This window comes from Balaenoptera acutorostrata, chromosome 20, assembly GCF_949987535.1.
Source record: "Balaenoptera acutorostrata chromosome 20, mBalAcu1.1, whole genome shotgun sequence".
Lineage (NCBI taxonomy): Eukaryota > Metazoa > Chordata > Mammalia > Artiodactyla > Balaenopteridae > Balaenoptera > Balaenoptera acutorostrata.
The window spans coordinates 15,426,635-15,448,396 of record NC_080083.1 but is presented as its reverse complement, the minus strand read 5'-3'; the positions used below and the strand labels follow the sequence as shown (position 1 = coordinate 15,448,396).

Here is a 21,762-nt window from a genome sequence, read left to right as displayed (position 1 = left end):
ACACTGAGTACCTCGGGGGGGGGGGGGTGGTGGGGAGAAATCGATAGCCTAGGACAGTGGTTTTCAAACTTGAGTATCAGAATTACCTGGAGGGCTCGTTAATATTCAGATTTCTGGGCCCCGTCCCAGAGTTTCTGATTCCGTAGATGTGGAACAGAGCCGGAAAGATTGCATTTCTAACAAATTCCCGGGTGATGCCAATTCTGCTGGTCCCAGGACCACTCTCTGCGAACCTCTGGCCTAAAATTTTGCCATTCCTTTCTTCCCACTGATTTCGAGGCAGTCTGTCGGTTTTCAAAACAACGCCCAAAGCCAAACATCAGACTCCCAGCAGTGCGGAAGCAACACAAAACGCGAACCCAGCCGGTAGGCGGGTTCTAGGCCGCCCAAACCCGCGCGAGAGCGCACGTTCGACGTCGGCGTCTGCGTCAGCGTCACGTCGGCGTCGGCCACGTTCAGCGGAGACGGGAGCAAGATGGCGATTCCGGGCAGGCAGTGAGTGACCTGGGAGTTAGGGTTAGGCTGGGGAGCGAGACACCACGGCGACTGTGTCTTTGGCCGAGCAGTAGAAGTGCGCTGGAAGTGAAGGGGCTGTGTCGTCAGGGATAGAGATGGGGGAAAGCGAGAAATCCTGAGGAACATATATTCCCACCCCCCCCCACATTTTCCAGGATGGAAGCCCGAAGTTTGAGGGAGAAACTTGTGAGGAAATAAAGGAAGTTAGGCTGAGGGGCAGAGAGCGAGACTTTTCTATTTTCCAAAAGCTCGGTCTGAGGCCCCTCAGTCTTGCTTCCTACCCCGCGCTTGAGTTTCTCCCCGGTTGGATGCTTTCAGGGGCATTGAGAAGAGAGACAATTCCTGGCTTTCTTAGAGGGCCTTGTTCTACTTGGCAGGTCAAGTTCTGATTACCGCCCTCCCTTCTCGGTTTAGGAACGTTGTGCTGAGAAGTCACAGAAAAGGGTAGGCATATAGGGAATTGGGGTATACGTTGCCACAAAAGAGACAAATGTTATATGTTCTTGGAAGTTTTATCTTTGATGTATAATCCTCGCTTGTGATGCGGCTTCCCGTGATTTCTGCGTCTTAAAGGCCAAAACGTGAGAAACTAAATGAGTTGGATCTGATGGGATGGTTCTTTCAGGTGCTCCAAGACAAAGCAAGTGTGCTTAATAAAGTGTAATGGCAATTTGCCCCGTGGCTACTTGGGTTTCTCAGTTAATGTAATCTTTTAAAAAATTTTCATGGGTGACATTAACCTTTATCCAATAACTTCTTTAAAATTGTGTACCCAATAGGAGAAAAAAAAGTATTTTCTTGACTCTTGTTAGATCACAACGATAATTTAGAGCGTTTTTATTTTTAGTGGACATCAACTGAGCTTTCCACTAACATGTTCTTTTTAAAACCTTGCTATCATTTCACCATCTAAAACATTTCTGAACTCTTCATTCACTTCCCTTCTTTGATTAAAATGGTATTTTGATTTTGGCCCACAAATAATCACTTAGAGTAATAATTATAAAATCTTAGCGCATGTTAGAACTTTTAGATAGTTGAAAATCAGAACCAGTGTTATATGTTCGTAGGTTATATGACATGTTTTGACTCGGTAGCTTCGTCTGGAAGAGGTAGTGGATGTATTATTGTTTAACATTTAGATATAATGGTGTAATTTCTATTTCAAAAAAAAAAAATGCAGGTATGGGCTTACTTTGCCAAAGAAAGCACAGCAGTTGCACCCTGTTTTGCAAAAACCTTCAGTGTTTGGGAATGATTCTGATGATGATGATGAGGTAAGGGAAACTATGTTTTTCTACTGCATTGTTGGAAATTTTTTTTTTTAATTGAACTTGTGAATTTTATGTCTTTGCTTGCTTTAGATATTTGTTAATACAGTGTATCTGTAGCATTATAATTTACAGAATTATCAAAAAGAATAAAGAAGAAAGCTCTACTTTTTTTTTTTTTGTAGGTGATACATGGATAATCTAAGATTTTTTTTCCCAAGGCTATGAACTTCAGTTATTTTTAAGCAGTTATACAGAGTAATTTCAGACAATAATACTGATATATAACAAAACTGTTGCTGTAAAGATCCCTGGAAATAAGCTATTAAGATGTTACCAGTTTCCTAGAAATTTTTATTAGTAAAGTAGTTTCTTATGAGACTACTTTTGTGGTTACTCAGTGTCTGCTAAGTGTAATTATTCAGTTGTAATATGGTAGTGTATAAAGTTAGCATTGATGATAATGACATCTAATATGAACATTTTATGTTTTAGCAGCCAAAACAGTGTTTTCCTATGAATCCCCAGTTTACAGCAGTTTATAAAACCCCCAAGTGTGTGCTTATTTAATACTTCAGTCATTTTCTGTATTTCTAAAAGATCTTTGTATCAATTTCGTACTTCCTTTGCTCTGGCAGAAAAAATCACTTCTCTTTCAGTTTTTACTAATTGTATAATAGCATAGTTAGGTAATTGAACATATTTGATCCTTTGCTTCTTTTCTTCTGTTGAAGAAATAGACTCTAGATGGCTTACTTTTTAAAACGTTGATAATTTACATATAATTTGAATATAAAACTCATGGATTTTAAGTGTACAGGTTTGGTGACTTTTGACAAATACATACGCCCCAGTCAAGATGTATTGTAGAATATTTCTTTCTTCCCTGAAAGTTCTTTCACACCCCTTTACAGTTAGTTTGCTTCCCCACATTATGCCCCAGACAACTATCTCATTGTGGTTTTGATTTGCATTTTACTTATGACCAAAGATATTGGCCATTTATGTATCATCTTTAGAGAAATGTCTGTTCATATCATTTGCCTAGTTTTTAATTGGGTTGTCATTTTGTTATGAGTTGTAAGATTCCTTTATATATTCTAGATACAAGTCGCTTATTAGATGTAATTTGTAAATATTTTCTCCCATTCTGTGAATTATCTTTTCACTTTCTTGATAATGTCCTTTGAAGTACAAAAGTTCAATTTTGAGAAAGTCCAATATATTTTTTTTCTTAGGTTGCCACTGCTTTGGTGTCATACCTAAGAAACCATTGCTTAATCCAGGGTCATAAAGATTTACGCATATGTTTTCTTCTAAGAATTTTGTAGTTTTAGTTCTAAAATTACATCTATGATCCATTTTGAGTTAATTTTTGTATACGGCTATGAGATGGGGGTTCAGTTTCACTCTTTGCATGTGGATGGATATCCAGTTGTCCCAACACCATTTGTTGAAGGCTCTTCCCCGTTGAATTGACACTACCCTTGTGGTTTGTTATAATATACAAATAATTTTTTAAAATCACTGTAGACACAACAGAAAAATATGACATGGTTATCTTGTAGTTTCACATAAATCATCCTGGCATACCCATGTAATGCAAAGCAACATATACTCCAGTTTGAGAAGGATGGGTTTATACAAGTGATCTAGAAAGTTTACTGCTGTGATTGCTGTTTCTTTTCCATTGTGAAATGAGGCTAGTGGAAGCTGGATGGTGGGTACACTAGAGTCAGAAAAGAAAGGCCTAGGGCCATTTTGCTCTTCCCTCCCTCCCTCCCACCCTCCTTCCTTTTACATAGAGAGACTTTAATGCAGATAATTGGTTACATGGGTGATGGAAGACTTGAGACGCTACAAGAGATGGTGAAGCAACCCAGAGATTAGCAGTAGTAAAAGGCAAGAAGTGATAAATGGAGGAATACAGGTAGGAGTTGGGCCTGGAGGCCAGGGGCTAGGGTTACTTGGTGGGAACTGGACTTTTCCAAAAGGAGTTGAAGCCACTGGGAGATTCAGTCTTAGGTAGAGAGAAAGGCAGGGAGAAATACCTCGTCTTCTCCCTTTCTCCTACCCTCCAATATACTGTTTTTGTATTCTATTGGTAGAACCCAGCCAGAAGCCAACTGACAGGGAGCTGCAGTTTAGTTCTTAATGAGCAGAGAATATAAAACTGGTCTTTTTTTTTTTTTTTTGGGGATTTAAGCACTGGGTTGGCCCAAAAGTTCCGAACAAACTTTTTGGCCAACCCAATATTTATTGTGAGGGAAAACCGGTCTTTAGAATAATTTCCTTACCTATAAAACATCAGTCTGGTGAATTCCAGCTTATCCTTGTATATTATTTAAATGTTTGTGAGCTTTGAATATAAAACTCTTCTTTTTTAAAAATTTATTTTATTGAAATATAGTTAATTTACAATGTTGTGTTAATTTCCGCTGTACAGCAAAGTGACTCAGTTTTTATATATATATATATACACACACACACACACACACACACATTCTTTTTCATATTTTCCATTATGGCTTATCACAGGATATTGAATATAGTTTCCTGTGCTATACAGTAGGACCTTGTTGTTTATCCATTCTATATATCATAGTTTGCATTTGCTAATCCCAAACTCCCAATCCATTCCTCTCCCACCCGCCTCCCCCTTGATAACCACAAGTCTCTTCTCTATGTCAGTGAATCTAAAACTCTCTTTAAAAATTAATCAGTTAAGAAACAATAAAATTATTGGTGTTTTGGAAAATACAGAGAAAGATATTTTATGTTTCCCCTCCTGAGGAGGGCATTTGATAAACCTGGCGAGGAGCTTCTGAAGCAAATCCAACTATTCTTATTTTCAGGAATTCAGCAGAAGCAACTAAGAGCCCAAATTTAAGATCAGACTTTTATTCCAGTGGTCAAGCAGAGGGAGCCCTAGCAAATGAATTCTGTGTCAATGTGTGTTTTTATCCAGAGTTAGTTTAAAAATGGGAGAAAGTGGTAGTCCAGCACTTTAAATTATTATTTAAATAGTCCCTCTTTTTGAAATTATCAGAACTAAATAGAAACAATTATCATTTTGTTCAGAGGTAGAAGAGATGAAGAATTTTTACCCCATATGAGTAAGGTTTATATTATATCCAAATGCTGCTGTCTGATAATAAGTGTTTGAGTGGTTTTGCTAAGATAGTAGTGTGTTTGTTTCATTTTTGTCCAGTCCCTCCTCTCTTTCCAGTCCCATTGCCACCACCTTCATTACTTCTGTCATGGATTATTATAGCTTTGTAACAATTTCCTTATCACCTCTCTGTCCTCAAATTCATTTCAAATACTGCTGATAGATTGATCTTCCTAAAGCACAGTTCTAATCACTGTTAACTTCCTTACTCTTTTTTTTTTTTTTACTTCCTTACTCTTGAACCTAATTGTATTTAAAATCTAAACTGCTCATTCTGACATTGAAAGCCTTCCCTATGCTTTGGCTTCAAAGGACTTACTAGCATTTTCTCCTAACTGTGCTTCTCCATGCAAAGTACACTGTTAATGTTTGTTTTCTTTCACAACTCTACTTTTCTTCACACTGGAAGTCTCTCCATCCTATATGTCCAAATTATAGCCATCCTTTAAAACCCAGTGCAAAAGTTGCTTCCTTCAAGATTTTCCCCACTGGAAAGACTCTTTGTTTTTCTGACACTCTTTACCTTTCTTAGAGCACTTAGCTTTTTATACCTTGTATTATAAGTTATTTGCATACAAGTCTTTCACTGTACTAGAGTATGAGCTCCATGAGTTAGGATCCGAATGTTTGTGCTGGCTTCCAAGAATGAGTAAAATCATTTACTCAGATGTTTTAGCTATCTGTATTGTAAAGAGCCAGATAGTAGACGTTTTAGGCTTTGCAAGCTAAGTAGTCAACTTTGATCTCCTAGTGTGAAAGCAGCCATTAGATAATATGTAAATGAATGAGCATGACTAATAAATAAAACTTTATTTACAAAAGTGGGGATGGCTGAGACTTGGCTGTAACTTGCTGACCCATGATGTATACAATTATCCAAAGTACGTGTGACAACCAGTATTTCACAAGTGTTATAAAGTGGCTAGTGACTAAAATAGATGTTGCATGACAAACATGGAACTTCCTTTTAGATATTTCTCCGTGATAAATGCTTGCTCATTTTGCAGAACATAATGAATTTTTCTTTTAGTCTTGGCAATTGAAATGCTCATTTCTAGATAATAATAATCTTGTGAGATCCAGTTTTGTAGTATAATTCATATGCCATGAAGAGGTACAATCCATACGACCTGAGAATTGTCACTGTTGGATAAAGATGCAAAACTTCTTGATCTCTTTAAAAGAGAATATTAAGTTAAAATAGATAGCTTAAGTTCATTAATTTAGTTTTTTGTGTATATATCAAATATGTTAGATAAATGGTGGATGATGATAATTGCACTTTGAGTACTCAGAAGCCATGGTATAGTTCTTTTATAGGTTAAGCTTTCATCTTCATAAACTATAGAACAGTTACAAAAACTATAAGAAAAACATTAAAACCCCAGCAGAAAACTAAGGAAAACACATAGAGAAATATAGAAGAAATGGAAATATCTAATAAACATTAAAAATATGTAATCTTAGTATATCTAAGAAATGTAAATTAGGGCAACAGTAAGCTGCCATTTTTTTTTTTACTATGTTAAAAAATACTTTAAAAAATGATAATGGCAAGGTTTTGGTGAAATGGGAAATTCTGAAATTCAAAATTTTGTTCTTGTAAATCATTGCCCCTTTTTGGAAGGCAGTTTTGCAATTCGTATCAATCCTTTAAGAATCAAGTATATTTAACCCACTGTATCAATCAGAAGACAGAGGCTGTGCCAGAATTTTCCCTTCTAAAATTCTCTCCTGAGGAAGTTGTCAGAAGTTTGCATTCAAGATTTATAGGTATTCAGAAGTCTTTATTTCAGGGTTGTTTATGATAGTAAAAACTTAGAACCAGTCCAACTTTCAGCAGTGAAAGCATGGCTAAGTAAAGTGAGGTGCAGTGTATATTACAGAATTGTTATAAAATAAAATGAAAGGAAAAAAGAGTAAAGAGAGCATTTCAGAATATTAATGGTAGTTGTCTTTGGTGGACTTATGAGTGGTTATTTTGTTTTTTATGCTTTTCTGTATTTTCTAAATTTTCCACAATAGTTTTTATAATTGAAAAATAATTTTTTTTTATTTTTATTTTTTTATTTTTTATTTTTTATTTATTTTTTAATTTTTATTTTTTTAATGCTATTCTTGTCTGCTTACATTCTTTTTATTTATGTATGTATGTATGTATGTATGGCTGTGTTGGGTCTTCGTTTCTGTGCGAGGGCCCCCTCCAGTTGTGGCAAGCGGGGGCCACTCTTCATCGCGGTGCGCGGGCCTCTCGCTATCGCGGCCTCTCTTGTTGCGGAGCACAGGCTCCAGACGCGCAGGCTCAGCAATTGTGGCTCACGGGCCCAGCTGCCCCGCGGCATGTGGGATCTTCCCAGACCAGGGCTCGAACCCGTGTCCCCTGCATTGGCAGGCGGACTCTCAACCACTGCGCCACCAGGGAAGCCCCATTGTTATAATTTTTGAAGAACAGAAGGAAGTCAGTGCTTTAAAAAATACATGACTGTAATTGTATATCCCCCAAATTAGAAACATTTGCAAATTACCGGATTTCATGGTACATTTTCATTGCTTTTACTATTTCTTTTTTTTTTAAATTTTATTGAAGTATAGTTGATTTACAGTGTTGTGTTAATTCCTTCTGTACAGCAAAGTGACTCAGTTACACACATATATATAGTCTTTTTCATATTCTTTTTCATTGGTTTGTCACAGGATTGAATATAGTTTCCTGTGCCCTACAGAAGGACCTTGTTGTTTATCCATCCTATATATAATAGTTTTCCTCTGCTAATCCGAACTCCCATTCCTTCCCTCCCCCCCCACCCCCCAGCAACCACAAGTCTGTTCTCTATATCTGTGAGTCTGTTTTTGTTTTTGTTTTTGTTTTAAAATATTTATTATTTATTTAATTATTTGGCTGTGCTGGGTCTTAGTTGCAGCAAGTGGGATCTTCATTTCTGTATATGGGATGTTTAGTTGCAGCATGTGCGATCTAGTTCCCTGACCAGGGATTGAACCCGGGCCCCCTGCATTGGGAGTGTGGAGTCTTAACCACTGGACCAGCAGGGAAGTTCCTGTTTTTGTTTTGTAGATATGTTGATTTGTATCGTATTTTAGATTCCACATGTAAGTGATATCATATGGTATTTGTCTTTCTCTTTCTGACTTACTTTGCTTAGTATGATAATCTCTAGGTCTATCTGTGTTGCTGCAAATGGCATTATTTCATTCTTTTTTATGGCTGAGTAATATTCCATTTTATATATGTACCACATCTTCTTTATCCATTCACCTGTTGATGGACATTTGGCTGTTTGTGAATAGTGCTGCTATGAACATAGGGGTGCATGTATCTTTTCTAATTATAGTATTGTCCAGATATATATGCCCAGGAGTGGGATTGCTGGATCATATGGTAGTTCTATTTTTAGTTTTCTGAGGAACTTCCATACTGTCTTCCATAGTGGCTGTACCAACTTACATTCCCACCAACAGAGTAGGAGAGTCCCCTTTTCTCCATAGCCTCTCCAGCACTTGTTATTTGTAGATTTTTTAATGATGGCCATTCTGACTGGTATGAAGTGGTACCTCATTGTAGTTTTGATTTGCATTTCTCTAATAATTAGTGATGTTGAGCACCTTTTCATGTGCCTAGGGCCATCTTTAAGTCTCCTTTGGAGAAATGTCTATTTAGGTCTTCTGCTGATTTTTCAGTTGGGTTGTTTGTTTTGTTGTTGTTGTTGAGTTGTATGAGCTGTTTATATATTTTGGAGATTAAGCCCTTGTTGGTTGCATCATTTGCAAATGTTTTCTCCCATTCTGTAGGTTGTCTTTTCGTTTTGCTTATGGTTTCCTTTGCTGTGCAAAAGCTTGTAAGTTTGATTAGGTCCCATTTGTTTATCTTTGTTTTTATTTCTATTGCCTTGGGAGACTGACCTAAGAAAACATTGGTATGATTTATGTCAGAGAATGTTTTGCTTATGATTTCTTCTAGGAGCTTTATGGTGTCATATCTTGTGTTGAAGTCTTTAAGCCATTTCGAGTTTATTTTTGTGCATGGTGTGAGGGTGTGTTCTAACTTCATTGATTTACATGCAGCTGTCCAACTTCCCCAGCACCGTTTACTGAAGAGACTGTCTTTTTCCCATTTTATATTCTTGCCTCCTTTGTTGAAGATTAATTGACTGTAGGTGTGTGCGTTTATTTCTGAGCTCTCTATTCTGTTCCGTTGATCCATATGTCTGTGTTTGTGCCAATAACACACTGTTTTGATCACTGTAGCTTTGTAGTATTGTTTGCAGTCTGGGAGGGTTATTCCTATTTCTTAATCTTTCACCACTTTAACTCCAGTCTTTTATCTTTTATTTATTTATTTATTTATAGAAGCAGTTAGGTCTTTAATTTTTTTTTAATTTATTTTTTGGCTGAGTTGGGTCTTCGTTGCTGCATGTGGGCTTTCTCTAGTTGCGGCGAGCAGGGGCTACTCTTGGTTGCGGTGCATGGGCTTCTCATTGCAGTGGCTTCTCTTGTGGCAGAGCATGGGCTCTAGGCGCATGGGCTTCAGTAGTTGTGGCACGTGGGCTCAGTAGTTGTGGCTCGCGGGCTCTAGAGTGCAGGCTCAGTAGTTGTGGTTCACGGGCTTATGGGCTTAGTTGCTCCACAGCATGTGGGATCTTCTGGACCAGGGCTCAAACCTGTGTCCCCTGCATTGGCAGGTGGATTCTTAATGACTGCACCACCAGGGAAGTCCCAACTCCAGTCTTTTAAAAACACTTTCTTGGCACTTCCCTGATAGTCCAGTGGTTAAGACTCCATGCTCCCAATGCAAGGGGTGTGTGTTCGATCCCTGGTTGGGGAACTAAGATCCCACATGCTGCGTGGCCAATAAATAAATAGTTCCCCCAGCTAAAAAAAAATAAAAACACTTTCTTGAATAACTGAAGTAGTCTTCATAAGTCTGTTTTTCCTACAGTGAATCTTTTTTCATTGGAAGCCTGTTTGGCTTGCTAACGGTAAGAAAAAGTTAAAAATTTTAATCTCTCTGAACATTATAGTACATCTGAATCAAGGAAGTGTTTCAGTTGCAGTTTTTCATCAGTTATCAGTCTCATAATTTCCTATTTCTCTGGAGATAGTCTGGTATAGTTTGAATAAAATGACAGTTTTATATAGACATGACAAAGCATATTATTTGTGAAAATGGCAGGAATTTGGGTTATTTTAATGATGGCTAAGAATTTTTTACACTTTTATCATATGCTACTAAACTGAATTCCTAGAGATTCATGATACTGAATATATCTAATAGCAGTATAAGCAGTGAGAGATTTTAATTGTGTAGCTTTGCTAAAAATTCATCCCTTAACCTGCTATCCGTGAGTGAAATGGATATGTAAGAAAATGCAAGAAGAGAGCAAAGGACAACATTAAATGATAGAATTTTGTGAGGAGTGGGAGCGACAGCAAGAGGATTCTGTTCTTCTTATGCCAGTAGGATAAGAGCGTTACTGAAGTGGCTGAGATCATCCAGATTATGAAGATGAGATGAAGTAGGAATTTTTGTTCTTTTCTAGGAAAGAAATGGTGGTATTAATCATGTGCCCTCATAGATGTAAAGTTGCTTTGTGAATCTCTGGTTAAATCTGTTTAGCCAGATTTACTTATGTTGGCACATGGGTGAATTATTTTTTAAAAATCTCCTTTGTCTGAGATATAATGCACATTGTTGTATTTTCAACTCCTGAAGTTTTTTTTTTGTAAATTCTTTTTATTGGTATTCTCAATTTGGTGAGATATTCTCATACTTTTCTTTAGTTTTTTTAGACAGTTTCCTTTAGTTCATTGAATGTGTTTATTCCGTGTGTGGACCGTACTTTCTTGTTTCTTTGTATGTCTCATAAATTGGGGTTGAAAACTGAACATTTAAAATAATAGAAATGGCAACTGTGGAAATCAGAGCTTCCCCTCTTCCCAGGGTTGGTTGTTTTTGCTGGGCTTTTTTGGTTGTTGTTTTTTGCTTAGTGACTTTTCTGAGCTAATTGTTTTTGTTTTGGGTTTTGTTTTTTTTGGATACACCACGTGGCTTGTGGGATCTTAGTTCCTGGACCAGGGATTGAATCTGGGCCCACGGCAGTGAAAGTGCCGAGTCTCAACCACTGGACTGCCAGGGAATTCCCTGAAGTAATTCTTAAAGTCTGTATTCATTGTTGTGTGTGGCCACTGAAGTCTGCTTGGTTAGCTTAGTGGTCAGCTAATGAGATGACAGAGACTTCCTTAAACACCTGTAACTAATAAGTCACAAATCTGCCAAGGGACTCTGTGTGCATGTTGGGGTATGCCTTCAACATATAGCCAGGCATTTTACAACTTTGCCTTATCCTTCACTTCTTGCTTGTGCAGAGCCCGATGTCAGTCCTCAAGATCTGTCTTGAGAGTTTAGGACCTTCTTAGGTCTTTCCTGATCATGCTCAAAGGTCTGTGTATGCATGTGATCTTCATGATCCCTAGGAATATTTTGGAGATTTCAAGCCCATATGGACATTCTGTTCCTCTGCTTTTCTTCTTTTTAAGCTTTTTGGTTAACGGGTTGTTTTCCCCAACTGTTAAAACTGTTACCCACTGCCTCAGGCCACCCTGAGGTTCAACAGTTGTCTTTGATTGTTTTTGACAGATACCCCAAGGGAAAAGGCTGTTTTACATCAGCAACTCTGTTAAGTCAGGTAAAGACAGCCTTGTGAGTGGTGTCTTCCAGGGAACCACCAGACAGGTCCAGTAATTCTCTGGGATGAGGTTTTCAAGGAACCTCATCTGCCCTTTGCAATGGCTGCCAGACTGCTGATTTTTCTACTGTACTATGATTGTGGTCTCTTGTTTTTAGGCTACCATGGCACTAGGGAGGGGATGATGGAAATAGGGCAAGTTAAAACACCACAAAGTTCTTACCAAGATTCAGTTGTTCTTGAATAAATGCTCCCTGGGCTACTGTAAGCCTTTGGTTAATTTCCAGAGTTCTAAAAAAGCTGATTCTGACCTTTTTTGCCGGTATTTTTATGCTGTTTTGGAGAAGAGAATTTCTGTTAGGTCCATGCCACCATTTTCAGTGACATCCCAGGTTGTCTTTTGGGCCTCTCCAATACATTTTTGCACACTTTTGACAAAGTCGTCTTACTTGTTTTAAAATCGCTGTTGACTTCCCATTGCTCTTAAAGACCAAAATCTTCATTTTTGATCTGCAAAGTCATTCATTGTCTTGCTGTTCTGTTCAGCCTGTTCTCTACTGTAGTGCTCTATCTTATTCTTTAAAATTGCCTTAAGTCATTTAAGTGTGTTTTAGTGTCACCTTCAGTTTCATAATAAAACTAGGGATTTTGATTGGAATTGCATTGAATTTATAGATTAGTTTAGAAGAGAATTGATATTTTAATATTTCATTCTTTTCATATATAAAGATAGCATATTTCTTAATTTGTTCAGGTGTTTTATATGTCCTTTAGTACAGTTTTATCGTTTCTTCCATGAGGGTCACACCCACCTTTTGTTTGATTTATTTCTAGGTACCTTGTAGCCCTTGTTATCGTATAAGGGGATTTTTTCTAATTTATTATTACTAGTATGTGTAAAAGCTTCTGATTTTTTTGTTATTGTTGATTTAATTGTAGTACCTATATAGTTCTAATAGTTTACCTGATGATTCTTTTGAATTTCCTTTGTAGACATAGTGTCTGTAAATAAGGATAATTTTGTCTCTTTTCAATTCTTTTACCTCATATTTCTTATTTTTTGGTGTGATTATGAGTGTGTCTTATTATGTTGTCTGAAAACTACAATATAGAGAGAGGGGCAGTGATAGAAACTTTGTTACATTCCTGACTTTAATGGAAATTGCTTATAAAATTTCTCAAGTGTGATGTTCGCTTTACATTTTAGCTACTATTTCTAGTTTACTACGAATTTTTATCATAAATGGTTTTTTAAAAAAAATTCTATTTATTTATTTATTTATATTTATTTTTGACTGTGTTGGGTCTTCGTTTCTGTGCGAGGGCTTTCTCCAGTTGCGGCGAGCGGGGGCCACTCTTCATTGCGGTGCGTGGGCCTCTCACCGTCGCGGCCTCTCTTGTTGCGGAGCACAGGCTCCAGACGCGCAGGCTCAGTAGTTGTGGTTCACGGGCTTAGTCGCTCCACGGCATGTGGGATCTTCCCAGACCAGGGCTCGAACCTGTGTCCCCTGCATTAGCAGGCAGATTCTCAACCACTGCGCCACCAGGGAAGCCCCATAAATTTTAATTTTTTAGCATCAGTGTGAGTTTACGTTAATTTTTTGAAGTTAAATCATTTTTGTATTCCTGTATTTTGTATTCCTTGTTTTTTTATTTAATTTAATTCAGTGCACTCTACTAGTCCTTTTACCGGTGCTTTCCATTTCTGAGGTCTTCAGCTTAATTTCATTGTCCCATAGTGTTTCAACATGTGCTTATAGGGGCATTATTTCCTAAATTCTTAATTGTTAAGGGATGATTGATTTCCTGTTGCTTTTGTCACCTAAATAATCTATCTGAATGGTTGTAGAATTTCTAGAATAACACATTCTGCACATTCTGTTTTTATTAAATAAAAGTTTTGTTTTGTTTTGTTTTGTTTTTTGTTTTGGCTGCACCACACAGCTTGTGGGATCCTAATTCCCTGACCAGGGATTGAACCTGGGCCCCCTGCAGTGGAAGCACGGAGTCCTAACCACTGGGCCACCAGGGAATTCCCAAAAATAAAATAAAACTTTAAATACTTTTAAAAAGTATTATTTTTATGTGGCTAAATTTTCCCCTATTTTTGACTGTCTTATAGATTAAGTGAAGATTGTATCCTATTCTGTTTAGAACTTTACCAAGAGTTCGCCATTTAAGAAAATCAGGTCACTGTCCCCAGTGTCACTTGTGGTATTTGAGTCACCAGTTCTACAGTCAGCATTTGTATCTGTAGCATTCATTAATGGTGATTACAGTGATTCTGCCTGTTAGAAGCATTTGACAACTTAACTGTCTTCTAATGTGGTTATGCATTTATATATTGAAATACAGTATATATTATTCTCCTATAAATTAATTTCCCTTTATTTTTTTACTTCTGTAAGGATGTATATGTGTATCCAAAACTGGGTTAGAAAGAAGAAATGGGTGCGTGTATGTATAACTTTTAAGAATTGTGTGTAGACGTTTATATTATCTATTCATTTTCTTTCAGTATGGATAAGGAGTATTTACAAAGACTTCCTATAAAAGAGGGGTATTGAGTATGATAGGATGAGAACTACCATTATGTGCCTTCCCCGCTGATATAAAATGATTCATTTATTATGTATTAAATTCCCATAAATATGCAGGTCTCTTTCCCTGGACTGTTTATTCTGTTCCATTGATTTCTTTCTCTAATCCTGCTCCAATGCCATTTTATTTCAATTACTCTAGCATCATAATCTGTTTTGATAAATACAGTGGGACAAAGAATAAAAAAACTAATATTTATTGAGAACTTGCTATATGTTAAGTACTGCTCTAAGTGTTTAATATGAATTAGCTCATGTAAACATCACAATAATATTAAATATTACTGTATTTTATCAAATGTAAGGTACTTTGATATTGATGCTTTCTTGATGTTACCAGAAAGTGACACTGGAAAGTGTTCATATACTATTGATGCATTATTATTGCTTTCTGGGTGACAGCTGTTCTTTCAAGAAGTCATCAGTTTCTGAGAGGTTAAAGTGAAAAATTTGTTTTAGAATCAGTGAAATAGGTTGTCATTATCTTCATTTCACAGTTGAAGAAACAAGCAGAGTTTGTCTAAGATGTCGTAGTTAATTGGCTTCATAGCTCATATGCTTGGTTGGGATCTTTTAAATTTATTGTTACATTTATTACATTTTCTAAGCATTTATTGCTGATATATAGCAATAGTTATTTTTGCTCTAGGTTCATGGTAAATACCTTTTTTCAAATTAAGGGAGTTGCCCTTTGTTGTAGATTTATCATCCCCAAGTCTTACTTACAATTATTGGGCAACCCTCTCTACTGGGTCTATCTCTATAGAGTCCTCCCATCAGATGCCTCTCCCTTTGGGAGAGTATACTTCCTGCCCCTTGATACTAGGCTTATTCATGAGACTTGTTTCGAGGAGTGTGGAATGTGAATGGAAGTGATAAGCTATATCCTGATTTAGCCATTGCTTTTTTTTTCCCTTTGCCATATGAACAGCATGTTGCAGATAGGCAGTATGAGCAAGAAATAAACCTTGTGTTGTAAGCCATGAGATTTTCATGTTTCTTAATGCAGGATAAATTAGTGAAAGTTGGTCAGTAACTCTGGATTGCCAGAAATTTTTATTAGGCATTTCCTCCTCCCCATAGCTCCTGGAAACCACCATTGCACTTTTATGAATTTGACTACTCTTCTTACCACATATAAGTGGAATCATACAGTATTTGTCTTTTTGTGACCAGCTTATTTCACTTAGCATAATGTCCTCAAGGTTCATCCATGCTGTAGCACGTCAGAATTTCCTTCCTTTTTAAGGCTGCGTAACATTCCATTGTATGTATATAACACATTTTGTTTATCCATTCATCTGTCATGGACACTTGGGTTTTTTCCAGCTTTTGACTATTGTGAGTAATGCCACTATGACATTTGTGTACAAGTATCTTTTGACTCCCTGCTTTCACTTCTTTTGAGTATATACCCAAGCAGGACTGTTGGATCATATGGTAATTCTGTGTTTTTGAAGAACCACCATATTGTTTTCCACAGTGGCTGTACCATTTTACATTTCTGCCAGCAATGAACAGTGGTTCCAGTTTCTCCACATCCTTTCCAATCCTTTCAATAGTTATTGACTATTTTTTTGATAATAGCTATTCTCATGGTAGTAAAGTAATATCTCATTGTGTTTTTGATTGCATTTCCCTGATAACGGATGTTGTTGAGCATCTTTTCATATGCTTATTGGTCATTTGTAGATCTATTTTAGAGAAATGTCTGTTCAAGTTCTTTGCCCATTATTAAATTGGGTAGTTCGGGGGGTTTTTTTTGTTGTTAAGTTGTAGGAGTTTATTCTGGTTATCAATCCCTTATCAGATATATGACTTGTGAATATTTTCTTCTATTCCATGGGTTGCTTTCTCACTCTGTTGATAGTGTCCTTTGATACACAAAAATTTTAAATTTTGTTGAAGCCCAGTTTATCACATTTTCTTTTGTTGTCTGTGCTTTTGGTGTCATATCCAGTAAATCATTGCCAAATCCAGTGTCATGAAGCTTTTCCCCTGTTTTCTTCCAAGAGTCTCAACTCTTAGGTACAGGTCTTTGATACATTTTTAGTTAATTTTTGTGTATGTTATAAGGTAAGTATTTGCTCTTAAGTCACACTGACCTAGTTTTCTTGTTCTGTTCTTACCTAGTGTTGGTTTAGCTTTCCATCTTTTTTTTCTTTTCTAGAGCAGTGGCTCTCCAGTTGTAATATAGAGGCCCCTAGATGTCCTCAAGATCCTTTCATGAGGTCTGCAAAGTCAAAACTATTTTCATCATAATACTAAGACGTTGTTTGCCTTTTTTACTCTCATTTTCTTACAAATGTACAGTGGAGTTTCCTAGATACTGCAGTACATGTGAATTGCAACAAATTGAACACAGAGCAGTATGAGAAAACCCAACAGTCTTCTGCTAAATAGACTTGCAAAAATATAGAACACCGCCACTCTTCTTACTAAATTTTTTTGGTAAAGTACAGTTTTTTTTCATAAGACTGTGGTTAGTATGAAATGAGTTTATTGCTGTTTTTCAATGAAATAAGTATTTAAAATTTTCTGTTTTACTTTCTAATGTGGTAAATATTGATAGGTATAACTCATATAAACAGAAGCTCTTTGGGTCCTAAATAATTTTGAGTGTAAAAGTTTCCTGAGGCCAAAACATCTTAGAGCCTCTGCTTTAGAACATTTAACAGAGAAAATATGTTCCTTTAAAATATTCTAAAATGCACAGTGATATTTTGCATTTGGTCATTGACTATTTCAATTTCTTCCTTTTTTAAATCTGTTCCAATTTCTACATTTTCAGCTAATTTTGGTTATTTGTATTTTCCTAAGTAGTCATTCATTTTTCTAGGAATTCAAATTATATTTGTAGAGCATTTTAATAATAGTTAAAATGCTTTCTAAAAATCTCTTCTGCATTTGTAATTATGTCTCTTTTTTTTCCCGATGTTGTTTGCTATTTCTCTCCTTTTTTTCTTGATCATACCTGGCAAAAGTTTACCTATTATATTACCTTTTCAAAGCATTAGCTTTTTGATTATTGGTCATCCAACTATCTTTTAGTTTTCTATTTTATTACTTTGTTCTCTGTTATTTCCATATAATCTTTCTTTGTTCTTAGTCTGTTCTCTCTTACATTCTTCAGTTGAACATCTTTTTTGTTTCCTAAGAAATTTATTAATGACTGTAAATTTTTCCATAGTCCTGCTTTGTATGCCATAGGCTTTGTTTTTTGCCTACCTCATTGTATATTTTTTAAAAAGTAGTTCATAATTTTTGTTTTGATTCTCTTTTTTTAATGAAAGAATCATTTAGAATTGTGCTTTTAATTTCCAGGTGTCTGGTCTTTCCTTCCCATTTGCTATTATTAATCCTAGTGCATTTTGCCTGTGAGCATGGTCCATGTGACTTCTGCTTTTTGTAATTTCTTGACATTTTCTTAGTGGCTCAATGCAGATTTTGTGACTGATCCATGTATATTTGAAGTGAAAATTTTTTCTGTTTTCTTTAAAGTACTACATATACTTGTACTATAATAAACATTTATGTACATATATATGAATATATATTCATGTTTGTATGTATATTTGTGCATTCATTTATTTAATAGACACAAGCAAGTTGGCTGTCTGTCATGACAGTCTTTAAAATTTTTTAAATGTGACTACCTTTAGGTGGGGCTTGTACTCTTTGGTTACCTGTAGTTTTTACCAGTCACTGTTGATTACTGTAGGCTGCATCTCTCTGGCCCAGGAATGAGTTTACATTCTCTGTCCAAACTTAACTGAATTGTTCAAGTCTATACCCTTTCTCACTTGGTATCTATTTGATTTTTCTCTGAGTATGGTATGGTAGTTTTCCCCTATGGTTACAGTTTGTTGATTTCTCTTTTTAAATAAATTTTATTTTTATATGTTTGGAACTATGTTAATTATGTAAAGATTCATTAATATCTCCATGGGTTGTTCCGTTTTTGCCTTGATTTAAGATTTCTTTAAATTAATTTTGCTGGGTTTTTTTTAGCGTGTTCATGCTATGTCTCTCTTCATCTCTTTATTTTCAGCTTTATTGAATTCATCCATTCGTTACCTTTTTTTGTATCTCTTGGATGTAGCTGTGTTTTGTTCTTGTCTTGTAAACAGATGATTATGATGTTTGGACTTATTCCTGTCATTTTATATCTCTTGTTTACCATGCTTTCTTATTAATCTTATATATTTCTTGTTTTTTCTTCTGTTTGTTGGATTAAGTTTTTGTTGCTGTGGTGATGGTGGTTGTTCCATTTTACCCTTCTCTTTGGGAGCTTTACATTCTGTTATTTTAATGTTTACCCTTAAAATTTCAGCACAATAACTAAACTTAAATTATTCTAATGGTGTTTAGAACAGAATATTCACATCCTCTCTTGGACAAGTCAAGAACCTTAGCAATTTGTTTTTAATTTATTTAATTTATTTTATTTTTGGCTGCATTGGGTCTTCGTTGCTGTGCACAGGCTTTCTCTAGTTGCGGCAAGTGGGGGCTACTCTTCGTTGCGGTGCGCGGGCTTCTCATTGCGGTGGCTTCTGTTGTTGGGGAGCATGGGCTCTAGGCACACGGGCTTCAGTAGTTGTGGCACATGGGCTCAGTAGTTGTGGCTCTCGGGCTCTAGAGCTCAGGCTCAGTAGTTGTGGCACACGGGCTTAGTGCTCCATGGCATGTGGGATCCTCTCAGACCAGGGATCGAATCCATGTCCCCTGCATTGGCAGGCAGATTCTTAACCACTGTGCCACCGGGGAAGTCCAAGCGGGGGCTACTCTTCATTGCGGTGCACTGGCTTTTCACTGCAGTGGCTTCTCTTGTTGCGGAGCATGGGCTCTAGGCACGCGGGCTTCAGTAGTTGTGGCATGTGGGCTCAGTAGTTGTGGCACGCAGGCTCTAGAGCACAGGCTCAGTAGTTGTGGTGCATGGTCTTAGTTGGTCCGCAGCATGTGGGATCTTCCCAGACCAGGGCTCGAACCTGTGTCCCCTGCATTGGCAGGCAGATTCTTAACCACTGTGCCACCAGGGAAGCCCAGCAATTTTTTACTTCCTTCCATTTTTCTCTTTTTTCCTCTTTCTCTGTTACCTTAATGCTGATTACGTTTGAGATTTTAGTTGCATGTATTTTTTTAACAGTACATGCATTGTTGATTTCTGCATCCTGCTTCTTTGTTTGTACTTCCATTAGTATTTTCTCAAGTAATTCTTTTAGAGAGTATCTGTGGGTGATAATCTTTGAATCCTTGCAGATCTCCAGATGTCTTTATTTTGCCTTCACTCTTGAAAGATAGTTTGGCTACATACAGAATTCCAAGTTCAAAATTACTTTCCTTCAGAACTTTAAAATAACACTTTGTTTTCCTTTTATATCCACTATTTCCAAATGGAGGCACCTGATGTCAGTCTGATTCTTTGTAAGTAATTTTCGCTCCCAGCTTCCTTCTTAGGTGTTAGGATTTTTCTCTTTATCCTTGGTATTATAAAAATTTCACCAGGCTAACTCAAGCTCCTACGTTCACTATTCTCAATTAAGGGCAGAAGTGAATCTTTTTATTTACCTTTTCCAAGAAAGGCAGCATGTAAGGATCACCTGCATTGCTGCTTCTAATGCAAAAACCCCAGTTAATTTATCTTTGTCTTCTTCTGCTCTTTGTATCCCTTACCTCAGAACATGTAGTGCCCTTGGAACCATTCCCATCTTTTCTAGCATTCAGCCTCTGGGCAGTTTGGTTTTAGTCTTCTATCTTCCTCAAGTTTCCAGTCTATTGAAAGCACCCTTTCTTGTTTTCCAGCATAATTATGGATTTCTTTTCTGTCATTCTAAGGGTTTGGAAGAGGAGGAGGCTGCAGCGTGTATTTTTTTTTTTTAACGTCTTTATTGGAGTTCAGCATGTATTAATTTGCCAACTTAAACCAGAAACTTTGCATTGCTTTCCTAGCTCTGAGATCTTGAGCAGATTGTTTAATCTTTTTAGTTTTAGTTCCACATTAAAGAAAATCTCTATAATATCTAAACGTTTATTTTAAGGATTAGAGGTACCTTAAGTGCCTAGTACAGTGCGTGGCACAGAATAGAAGTATAATAAATGGTAGCTATATTGCTACAATAAAAATGATATCTTCTTTGTGTAGAATAACTGTCATCATTAATCATTAGTCATCTGAAAGTTACTTGTGCTGTCTCCATTGCACTTTGTATTAGACTGTATTTGGTAGCCTGGCTTTTTTGTGACTTTTTAATAGAATCTTGAGCTTCATTTTGGGCTGTGGCCATTAGCTAAGAACCATTATATTAGAAAAATTTTCTATGAAGAAGGCAGTAATAACCATAATTATATTTTTGCATTATTATTGTTTTATTTGGTTTCTCTACAATCTCATTGCACCCTTTTTAGTCATCATTTTTAACTGACAATTTCTAATTAGATGATGGTAAAAGCCTTACTTCTAAATTTGCTGTTAAATAACAAAATTAGCTTTCTGTTTTCTAAAACCATACACATCTTTCTCATACACTGACAGGCTTTGATATTGCCTAGTCTAGCTTCACCATAAAAAACGTTAAAAAAAGTTTTTCCTTTATTTTCATGTGGTGTTTCAGTGTGTGTAGTCAGACAGAAAGCAATAATCCCCCATCTCATTCTTGGATTTATCAAAAGCTGAAAATAAAATAGATCAGATCACTTTCTGAAACAAAATTACTTTATTAGTTTAGTAATAATTTGAGGTTACTTTAAAGATAAGAAGCAGCATTTGGGAGGAGATTCATTTCCTGCCTTTGGGCTTTATCTGTAAGAACTACATCTTCAATGTCAAGAGATTGTGTATTTATAACTGAACTCTAATAAAGTCTGTACTGGGGTTTACTGCACACCTGACTTGGTCATTATGATTATATATTAGATGCCAAACTGTTGCTTGTCTTTTGAAAAAAATACATTACCAAATGTATTTCATTAAAATTTGGCCTGTGGGGAGGATTACAAGACCATCAACTATTGATTATAAGCGTGCTGGTTATTACCAACATGGTTAATGATGTTCCTTTGGGAAATAAGTGGAATAAAATATAGTTTTCCTTTTATTGGTGAATTAAGCAATAATTGGAAGAGGTGTTATTATAATAAATGTTTTTACTAAATCTTATAAATGTTTTTCTACCACTCTTTTTGACTGTGCAACATAAGATATCAAGAATCATGTTCTGAGTTTTTTTTTTCCTGTAATCCTTATCTGTCACTATATGTGGATATTAAAGAACTGTGTTCTTTTCCTTATGAGCAGTCCAAAATTACGCTCTTTTTTACACAACTTTTATGCTTCTCCCACTTTGCTGTGTTTTGTCATCACAGAGAAATTGTCACATGAAACAGATAAGATTGTTATTTCAGAACAGCATCCTTCATGACATATTCATCTTGGTGTTGTTGGTGCACGTGTGTGCATGTCTTTCTGGAACTGTGACATCTCTCACAAGGAAAGAACTGTTAAG

General features: G+C 36.4%; 1 protein-coding gene across 4 annotated transcripts in view; it reads left to right on the top strand.

The window, feature by feature from the left end:
* Window positions 1-421: 421 nt before the first annotated feature.
* The window catches only part of NSRP1 (nuclear speckle splicing regulatory protein 1), a 59,199-nt gene continuing 37,858 nt past the window's right edge, over window positions 422-21,762 (top strand). Inside the window, exons 1-3 of one of the 4 annotated variants that reach the window (XM_028166960.2) lie at window positions 462-495; window positions 894-960; window positions 1,700-1,793. Coding sequence is in view for 1 of the 4 variants with exons in the window: in XM_007183840.3 (XP_007183902.2) it covers window positions 476-495; window positions 1,700-1,793 (114 nt within the window). In the remaining 3 variants the exon portion in view is untranslated. Of the gene's footprint in view, window positions 496-893; window positions 961-1,082; window positions 1,098-1,699; window positions 1,794-21,762 lie in introns of those variants that run through there. The other 3 variants (XM_007183840.3, XM_057536523.1, XM_057536524.1) reach the window with 3 other exon arrangements.